This window comes from Alosa pseudoharengus, unplaced genomic scaffold (genome assembly GCF_046254945.1).
Source record: "Alosa pseudoharengus isolate Yale_2024_CS ecotype anadromous, Long Island Sound unplaced genomic scaffold, YU_APseudo_1.1 YU_APseudo_1.1_scf_7, whole genome shotgun sequence".
Taxonomy (NCBI): Eukaryota; Metazoa; Chordata; class Actinopteri; order Clupeiformes; family Clupeidae; genus Alosa; species Alosa pseudoharengus.
The window spans coordinates 12,413,733-12,423,916 of record NW_027468859.1 but is presented as its reverse complement, the minus strand read 5'-3'; the positions used below and the strand labels follow the sequence as shown (position 1 = coordinate 12,423,916).

The window sequence follows — 10,184 nt, the reverse complement described above, 5'->3', positions numbered from 1 at the left end:
GTTCTATTTGGGCAGAATTTAAAGAGTGAGCATAAAGAGTTTTTTTTTTTTTAATTGCTAATAATTTCACTTGAAAGTTCGTATGTTTCCATACATCCCACTATTATGTAACCTTAACATTAACAGAACGCGCCAGAACAGTTATCAACTATCAACACGTTTACTTCTCTTTCTAGTGTCCAATACTGCAAATGTAGCTAAAATGTACAAATTTCGTGACTCCTTTGCATGTCCCCGCAAATGATGCACTTCTTTGGCACATGTTAGTTCTTCAAAGTGCGTGATCGTTGTTTATTTGAACGACCTTGAGGCATGCCGTTCTCAAAAAGTTAATGTTAAAGAGTTACCATGCCAATCAACGTTCGCGCGGAGTTCATGCTGTAACTTTTACCGGCGAAGCATCTGTTGCCGCGAAAACGGCATTTGACAGACATGTGGCGTCACAGCCATGGGCGGGGTTTCGATGGAAAGTGCTGGAAAAAATCAAAGCACACCCGCTCTAACTGGATGATAATCTTCCGAGAGATGAAAAAGTTCCTTTCCTAAATGAAGTTAGTGATGATTCTAAATCGTTTTCCTCGTTTTAATTGTTTACACAATGCGTTATGGTTCCACGTGTATACACATAAAATAAAAGTTTTCGAAAATACTCGATGAAAAGATCACTCTTTCCCTAATCAAACGCTTGACATGTACATATTGTAACGTTCATACATTAGTTCAGTTTAGAGATGCAATAAGCAATCACAATATTTGAGATAATTTGACAAATACATTTCCATTGTCAAGCTTATAGCGTCCATTTATCATATGTTCAAATGTGAGTCATAACTGCACAAAAGTCATTTGAGACTACCCTTAATTAAGGAAGTACATATAATGAAAACAGTTGATATAACATAGTTTAGTTATAAACGCAAAATAGTTAGTGTAGTACGTTTATTTGTTTTTGTTTGAGAGTGCAATATGATCTTATTCTATGAATGCAGCCCTTGATGCAACTGCTGCAGTACTTTCTGTCTGTGTCGCAAAGGGGATGCTTAAGAGCCGCGGATGAATACGCCCGCACTTTCAAACACTGAGGCTATATAGACATTGGTCTTTTAAAACGACTTCCCTTTCTATTTCCCTGCGTCAGAGTGCGGAGGGGGACATATAGAATTGGTCGCATTTATTCAAGAATTGTCAACAAAATTAACCAAGGTATGTTCAAGAACTATACAGAATGGGTGTCATCTTTATTTTTTGCTATGTAGTTTGAACTCAACCGGCATACATTACCTCACGGCTGGCTAACGTTAACGTTAACTTGTGCGTCCACAGGGTGGGTCGTTCTAACGTAAACCTCCAATAATCTAATGTTAGCCAATTTCTTCAGTGATCCATTTGATCACAATGGATTACTGGGTGTTGGTCCTATCTATCTTGTTTTAAATAATATTTGAAGGGACATCTGAGTGCATGGATATCGTTAGAAATTGACAGAGTCGGATAACCCATTGTGAGCAGGTGCGATGGCTTGCGTTTGTTTGACACCAACGTTAACTGTTAACGTTACCTCATGACATCGTGTTGTACGTTAATGTGAGTTGTCTACCTTGACCTTTGAATAAGAAACGTAACATCAATGTGAAGTATTTTACCGCGAATAACATATTTAACCTTATACTATTTCCCCCCTGTGTTTGCCTAAGAGTCACGTTAATTGTGCTTCCCTGGCAGTGTCGTTATGCTATCCAGCTAGCTAGCATAGTCGCCATCGTTTGTAAAAAAAAATAAAAAATGGGAGTTGAATTTAGCCTAGTCAGTGGTGTAATGTTGAAATTGTCAAATGCTCTGCATTGGTCAGATGTAAACTACACACTTTGAATTTATTTGTGGTGGGGAACTAATGGCGTTGACTTGGTTTGGTTCATAACTCCTGACATTCACGTTAACCGTGCTTAGGTGAATGTGCCAAGCGGTTTCATTTTGCTCTGTGTGGATCGCATCCATTTTGGTTGCCCGTGCCGGTAATATGGATTGGCCCTTATAGCAAACTAACGTTAACTGGTCGTCAGTGATGTCAGATTTATGATAATAAAATCATAAAAGTATCTCCATCACAGACTGACTAAATGGTCCGTTCAATTTAGCCAGTAAACTAATGTTAACTAGCTACCGCGTCGTCGGACACGTGCGGCTCCCATTGTGTGCTCTGTGGATGTCGCCATGTTGTTCTCCGGGACGGTAACATCCGGCTGTAGGTTAACAAGGAAATGAAAGACGAGCGTGGGTGATGAATGAAATCGAAAGTTCACTTCTACATAAGCATCAAGCACGCCGTGCCTTTTTTAGTTTAAATATACAATGACCTTTATATCTAACGTTACTCAGCAAACTTGAACAAATGAACGCGCATCATAGTTCTCACTCGTAGCATATTCAGTGAGCGCATGTATGGAAGGGTCCTGAAATACTAGTTGTCCTAAAGCTGTTGATATGGCCCAATGAATGGGAAGTCTGAGACATTAAATTTAACATGCTGTAAAGTTGGTTCAAATATTTTTTCCAGTTTTAGATAATATGTGGATTTAGTAATTTATTGGTGTAATCTGTTGTCAGTAAGTGGTTTTTTTGAAAGCATTTTAATGACTTTGTTCTTCCCTATCAAAACCTTAGATGCCTGAAGAAATGCGCCAAGAGGAGGAGGCTGAGACCTTTGCCTTTCAGGCAGAGATCGCTCAGCTGATGTCCCTGATTATCAACACTTTCTACTCCAACAAGGAGATCTTCCTCAGGGAGCTCATCTCCAATGCCTCTGATGTAAGTATTCTTAGTCACAATGTTGATAGAATGTGTTTGACTTAGTTAAGCTGTACTGTTCAGCAAATGTCTCATATCTCCATTTTTTTTATTTTTCCAGGCTCTTGACAAAATCAGATATGAAAGTTTGACAGAGCCCACCAAACTGGACAGTGGGAAGGACCTGAAGATTGAAGTCATCCCCAACAAACATGAACGCACCCTTACCCTTATTGACACTGGAATTGGCATGACCAAAGCTGATCTAATTAACAACCTGGGTACTATTGCCAAGTCGGGAACAAAGGCCTTCATGGAGGCTCTGCAGGTATAATCCAAAGCACTTGAGTGTCTTTTACCCTAAGTGAAGGTGGCCATACAGCGTCAATCTGAGTTTCTAGTTGAGGTCTTTCTGTTAGTGCTGACTCAACATATGAAAGTTGATCAAGAGGGCTATGATCAATGTCTCACTGTTCCAGTCAAAGCTTTCTACAGAACATGTACTTTAGGACTGGCTTTCATTGTTGGCAAGACTCCCTCTAACCCATTCCTTTGTTCTCCCAGGCTGGTGCAGATATCTCTATGATTGGGCAGTTCGGTGTAGGTTTCTACTCCGCCTACCTGGTGGCAGAGAAGGTGACTGTCATCACCAAACACAATGATGATGAGCAGTATGTCTGGGAGTCCTCTGCTGGTGGCTCCTTCACAGTCAAGGTTGATCCCGGTGAGTGCTAACACTTCGAGATGAATATAAATGTGTGACCATGGAATGGGCTATGTCACTGGTACTACCATAGTATTTTAATAGCCTTTATTGTTTAACATGGTCCAGATGCAATGTTTGTCTCCTAACTGTAAAAGAAACACTAGCTGAATGGAAAGCAGTTGGCTTCTGATGTAGTCAAGTAGAGTGCTGAGTTAACTTGTTTATACACGACTTTTGAAACCACACATAGTAATTGTCTATGGTATTGGACTATGTTGAAACAGGTGAGCCCATGGGCCGTGGCACCAAGATCATTCTTCACCTGAAGGATGACCAGACTGAGTACATTGAGGAGAAGAGGGTGAAGGAGATTGTCAAGAAGCACTCTCAGTTCATCGGCTACCCAATCACCCTCTTTGTAAGTAGCAGATGACAAAAAAAAATCCAGAACTTGATGAGATTGCCAGCTTCTATAATACATAGTCCTAGCAGCCATGTTGAAGGCCAGTGGCGATCACACCAAAGACCCTCTCCCTCCAGCTGTTGAGTGCTGTACTGGGAATCATTTACTTTGGTAGAGAATTCCATCTGCTCTCCACCGTGACTGGGCTTCAGCATCCCTCCTCACAACTTAAAAGCAGCTGACACCACTTGATAGGACTTTAAAGTGGCGAGTCCTGAATGTTGCTAAGAGACATTTCTGCAACTCGTTACTTTTGATAATTGTAGAAGCTCTTTGGCTATATTGGTTATTTTGCTCAATTTTAGGGAGTAATTGACATTAAACATAATTTCACTTGCAGGTTGAGAAGGAGCGTGACAAGGAGATCAGCGACGACGAAGCAGAGGAGGAGAAGGCCGACAAAGAGGAGGAGAAAGAGGAAGCTGAGGACAAGCCCAAGATCGAGGATGTGGGTTCGGACGAGGATGAGGATGATAAGGACAAGGACAAGAAGAAGAAGAAGAAGAAGATCAAGGAGAAGTACATCGACCAGGAGGAGCTGAACAAGACCAAGCCCCTCTGGACCCGTAACCCAGATGACATCACCACCGAGGAGTACGGCGAGTTCTACAAGAGCTTGACTAACGACTGGGAAGATCATTTGGCTGTGAAGGTAACACTCCTTATATTCGCACGCCTTACTTTTCACTCTGGGAAAGACTTTTAATGCCCATTTCAGATTTGACAATACCAACGACTTGGGTCATAGTAAATATTCTGATCACAATAATTTCGGAAAAATTAGTGGCACTGGAATAACATTAGACAGAACAGTGCTCTTCAGACATCTTTGTGCATCAGTTTAAAGTCAGCGCTTCACGAACATGGGTGTTTGCATGTGGCATCAGATTGTTAGTGCAGTTTGTTTGATGGTGTCTTGGGTCTGCTCTACAGCACTTCTCTGTGGAGGGTCAGCTGGAGTTCCGCGCCCTGCTCTTCATCCCCCGCCGTGCACCCTTTGACCTTTTTGAGAACAAGAAGAAGAAGAATAACATCAAGCTGTACGTCCGCAGGGTCTTCATCATGGACAACTGCGAGGAACTCATCCCAGAGTACCTGAGTAAGTTTACTGCAGGATTGGATGAACATAAGGCTGTCTAAATCTTTTTTACTGTTCTTGAAAAAGCTGAAATTGTATTGATTTTTACATTTGAAAGCTGATTGTTCATGGGGGTTTTTTTATTGTATGAATGTGTGGTTAATCTCTAAACCCCCTCTCCCTCCAGACTTCATCCGTGGTGTGGTGGACTCTGAGGACCTGCCCCTGAACATCTCCAGAGAGATGCTTCAGCAGAGCAAGATTCTCAAGGTCATCCGCAAGAACCTGGTCAAGAAGTGCCTTGAGCTCTTCACCGAAATGGCTGAGGACAAGGAGAACTACAAGAAGTTCTACGAGCAGTTCTCCAAGAACATGAAGGTAATTCATTCATTCTAGTTTCTTGTCACTTTCCAAATTTCCCATTGATTTATGTTTTTGTTCTTGGCGTAGATTTATCAGCCAATCCCAACGTCCTAGTCCTAATGCCATCACTTGACGTAATTTCAGTTTATACAATACATAGTCCACAGTACTGCATGTTGAAGACCATTAAACATCACGCCAAAGACCCTCTCCCTCCAGCTGTTGAGTGCTGTACTGGGAATCATTTACTTTGGTAGAGAATTCCATCTGCTCTCCACCGTGACTGGGCTTCAGCATCCCTCCTCACAACTTAAAAGCGGATTACACTTCCTGATGGCCTTTCCCATCTTGCTCAGCCACACCCTTTTCTGTAACTCTCCATCATGGACTGATTGATGCTAGACATAATGGCGCTGTGCTTGTGTAGAGTTCTCCCTCCCCTCTTTCTCTGTAACCAGAGCTGTCCTCTGCTGTATCCCTTGTGTGCAAGTGAGGTGCTCCATTACATACGTTGGCTGCACTGGGGGAAATTTATTTTAGAACCCAAAGCTATATTTGCAAATAATACTGTACTCAAGTTTGTACATGGTTCATGTAGTGGACAGCATAATTTCAGTGTAGTTACTGACTAGTTTTTCTTGAGACCAGAGGCTCTGTGTTGGCACGGTGCATTGGCCTGACAGTAAATGAGTTTGGCTTGGATGTCCAACTCTGAAGATGTGTCTGCTACAAATTATACCTAGGTGCTATTGCATTAACCCACCCCCCATGGGCTTTTTCATGATGTATTGTCTTTTTGCATTTGCAGCTTGGTATCCATGAGGACTCTCAGAATCGCAAGAGGCTCTCTGAGCTGCTGCGGTACCACAGCTCCCAGTCAGGCGACGAGACTACCTCCCTGTCGGAGTACGTGACCCGCATGAAGGAGAACCAGAAATCCATCTACTACATCACTGGTAAGAACTCCTTCTGGGGAATTCCCAGTCATCTTGAAATTTAGAGATCCCGCCAAAGACCCTCTCCCTCCAGCTGTTGAGTGCTGTACTGGGAATCATTTACTTTGGTAGAGAATTCCATCTGCTCTCCACCGTGACTGGGCTTCAGCATCCCTCCTCACAACTTAAAAGCGGATTACACTTCCTGATGGCTTTAGGTTAAAGCAACCCATAAACGTTTCGCTTCTTTTCCCTCCTGCAAAACCTGCTCCTAGAGTGGCTAATTTGAGTGTGAGGACCCAACTTTATATTGACAAATAAATTAGGTTATCTACATCTTATCAGATAGATAGATTGATACTTTATTGATCCCCAGGGGAAATTCAAGTCAATTCAAATATCTGTAAGCAGCTGAGATTTTCACCTTTACCGTAACCTCTCTTGCCTTCTGTTTAGGTGAGAGCAAGGATCAGGTTGCCAACTCTGCCTTTGTGGAGCGCGTACGCAAGCGTGGCTTTGAGGTGATCTACATGACCGAGCCCATCGACGAGTATTGCGTCCAGCAGCTGAAGGAGTTTGATGGCAAGACCCTGGTGTCAGTCACCAAGGAGGGCCTGGAGCTGCCAGAGGATGAGGAGGAGAAGAAGAAAATGGAGGAGGACAAGGCCAGGTTTGAGAACCTCTGCAAACTCATGAAGGACATCCTAGACAAGAAAGTGGAGAAGGTGACTAATATTCTATAACTTACTGTGAAAATGTGATTGATTATTGAAGACTCAGTGGGTATGGAAGTCAGACCGTTTGAAAACTATTTGTGTGTCGCACCGATATATGACTGTTTCCTCTCCGACCATGAACAGGTTCCATAATTGATTTTAGACCTATTCTTTTGGTGAGTTCAAATGCTAGGTTTATTTGTGTTTAGTTTGTTTTCCCTTGCACCTTGGACAGTGTTAATACTTGGCATCAGAATGAAGATCTCCAGTTTTGTTGTAGTCATGGTGACGATGATGTGTGACTTAACTCTGCTGCTTGTGTTTGACCTAACACATCTCTTGTTCGAAAATCAGTTGCTTGGATTTTTTTTGCTTGTTGAGTGGTGTTAGAAGTTGTGTAATTTTAAACCTAACCGTATTCCTGCATGACGTAACAGCTTGAGTTTTTCAAACATTGATGTAAAGCAGATATTCCAACCCTGGTTCCAAGGGGATGTATTGGTGTGGTTGGATCTCCCAGTTTCCCATGTGAGGTTGGATCCCTAGCAACAACCTTCCCCTTTTTGTCTCCTAGGTTACAGTTTCCAACCGCCTGGTGTCCTCGCCCTGCTGTATCGTCACCAGCACGTACGGCTGGACGGCCAACATGGAGAGGATCATGAAGGCCCAGGCTCTGAGGGACAACTCCACCATGGGCTACATGGCCGCCAAGAAGCACCTGGAGATCAACCCCGACCACCCCATCGTCGAGACGCTCAGGCAGAAGGCCGAGGCTGATAAGAACGACAAGGCGGTGAAGGACCTGGTCATCCTCCTCTTCGAGACCTCACTTCTGTCCTCAGGCTTCACCCTGGATGACCCCCAGACGCACTCCAACCGCATCTACAGGATGATCAAGCTCGGCCTGGGTACGCAGCCCTTATTGACCACCTCCCATAAACTATCAATTATGGCTATGTTTAGTTTTGTAGATGAAGAGGTGAAGGTGAAACCTGTATATTTGAAAGCAGCTTGGTCACAAGACTCTGTTGGGTTTATCACATGACCGTTGCTCTAGTCAGTCTGGTTGAGGGCATGTGATGACCTTGTGCAGGAACAGAAAATGTCATGAGCAATTAGGATTTGTTTGAGTGTTTGTTGATACTTGGCTTCAGACATCTGTAAAGCACGTTGAGTAATGTAAATTTGCCTGTGTGTGCAGATGTACTTGTTTAACTGATGGGGAAACGCTACCTCACAGGACCTGACGTTGTTCTTTCTCCACACAGGTATTGATGATGACGACGTTGCCACAGAAGAGCCAGCCTCCGCAGCCCCCACCACAGACGAGATCCCACCCCTTGAGGGTGACGACGATGCCAGTCGCATGGAGGAGGTTGACTAAACCCTCCACCCAACCTACCCAAAACGAGCTCCATCTTTGATTAACCTCACATTTTCTTCCAACTGTATCTTATTGGTCATTTTCGTCCCTCGTGTGGAGAGCCTGGTCGATGTCCTTACAATGGTTAAAGGAAAAAAAACACTTTAAAAAATTGTCCATTTACGCTGTACAGTGAATCAACATGGCTCGTTCCTGAGCTTTAGTTTTATTGTGAGGGATGCCAGTAGAGTGTGGCTATGATTGTTGTATGAGAAGGTGTGTCACCCGGGCCTCCCAAATTTAAGTACCCTGTTGCACTGAGTTTTTGAAGTTTAGGGCACTGTCATAATGGCAGGGGATTTTGGAACATTCCATTTGACTGTAAAGCAGAGGGGGGTGTTTGGGGGAGAGAAAGGCTGGCTCTACTGCTCATGTGTGATGTGCACGCTGCATGGAGGGTGGGCTGCAGGTTCCTCTGCCCAAGTCCAGACCTGTCTGTATCAGTCTGACATTTTGATTTTTGCAGAAATTAAAAAGTTATACTGGAAATGAAATGTGCCTGCCTTGTCCCATCCTTGCATTTGTTCAATTTGCAGACTTCAAAAATAAGGGGGAAGGGATGAAATGTAGTGATTTGAGAACAAATTTGGGTCATTGTAATATTAATGGTTTGACAAATGCATGTGCTCCTGCATATTGGATGTTCACCTATGACTAATATTGAAACAACATTTTAATTTACAATATAAAACCATATAGGCTACATGTAAAATATATTTGTTAAAAAAGGGTGTAGTGTTCCTGTAACCTTTTTATTCATTTCAATGGCAGTGGACTTGATGAAGCATGTGAACAAATGAAGCAAGACCAGCTTTACTCATGTTTCTTAATATGAAATATTTACAATGAACCTGGATGTCAGTCACAACTGAAATGGGGTAGCAATTCTACTGTAAGTCTTGCCCATCCCAATTATACAAGTGCTGGTCATGTAATTAGAATATCAAAGTTGATTTGTCAGTAATTCCATTCAAAAGTGAAACATGTATATTGTATTCATTACACAGTGACATTTCAAATGTTACATTTTTTAATTTAGATTATAACAGTCCCAAATTCAGTATCTCAAAATTAGAATATTAAGACCAATACAAAAAAGGATTTTTAGAAATGGCCAACTGAAAAGTATGAACATGAAAAGCATGAGCATGTACAGCACTCAATACTTAGGGCTCCTGCCTGAATTACTGCAGCAATGCGGTGTGGCATGGAGTCGATCAGTCTGGCACTGCTCAGGTGTTATGAGAGCCCAGGTTGCTCTGATGGTGGCCTTCAGCTCTTCTGCATTGTTGGGCCTGGCATATCGCACCTTCCTCTTCACAATACGCTAGAAAGGGTCAAGCGAGTTTGCTGGCCAATTAAGAACAGGGATACCATGGTCCTTAAACCAGGTACTGGTAGCTTTGGCACTGTGTGCAGGTGCCAAGTCCTGTTGGAAAATGAAATCTGCATCTCCATAAAGTTGGTCAGCAGCAAGCATGAAGTGCTCTAAAACTTCCTGGTAGACGGCTGCGTTGACCCTGGACCTCAGAAAACACAGTGGACCAACACCAGCAGATGACATGGCACCCCACACCATCACTGACTGGAAACTTTACACTGGACTTCAAGCAACATGGATTCTGTGCCTCTCCTCTCTTCCTCCAGACTCTGGGACCTTGATTTCCAAAGGAAATACAAAATTTACTTTAATTAGAAAACATAATGTTGGACCAC

The 10,184-nt window shown here is 42.9% G+C and overlaps 1 protein-coding gene across 1 annotated transcript; it reads left to right on the top strand.

Annotated features, from left to right (window-relative positions):
• The first annotated feature begins 1,074 nt into the window (after nt 1–1,074).
• Nucleotides 1,075–8,962, top strand: hsp90ab1 (heat shock protein 90, alpha (cytosolic), class B member 1). Its single transcript, XM_076272568.1, has 12 exons — nt 1,075–1,203; nt 2,662–2,805; nt 2,906–3,112; nt 3,349–3,508; nt 3,775–3,908; nt 4,294–4,605; nt 4,887–5,052; nt 5,219–5,409; nt 6,203–6,350; nt 6,786–7,054; nt 7,620–7,953; nt 8,314–8,962. The coding sequence occupies exons 2-12, from the start codon at nt 2,662–2,664 to the stop codon at nt 8,427–8,429; spliced, it is 2,181 nt and encodes a 726-aa protein (XP_076128683.1). The 5' UTR covers nt 1,075–1,203; the 3' UTR covers nt 8,430–8,962.
• Nucleotides 8,963–10,184: the final 1,222 nt, after the last annotated feature.

What these genes read in the sequence shown, in the direction of transcription:
- hsp90ab1 (XM_076272568.1), top strand. Translation starts at nt 2,662, where the DNA reads ATGCCTGAAGAAATGCGCCAAGAGGAGGAGGCTGAGACCTTTGCCTTT. An exon ending in AGTTCTCCAAGAACATGAAG is followed by an intron (nt 5,410 to 6,202) that starts GTAATTCATTCA and finishes TTGCATTTGCAG; the next exon opens with CTTGGTATCCATGAGGACTC. An exon ending in TAGACAAGAAAGTGGAGAAG is followed by an intron (nt 7,055 to 7,619) that starts GTGACTAATATT and finishes TTTGTCTCCTAG; the next exon opens with GTTACAGTTTCCAACCGCCT.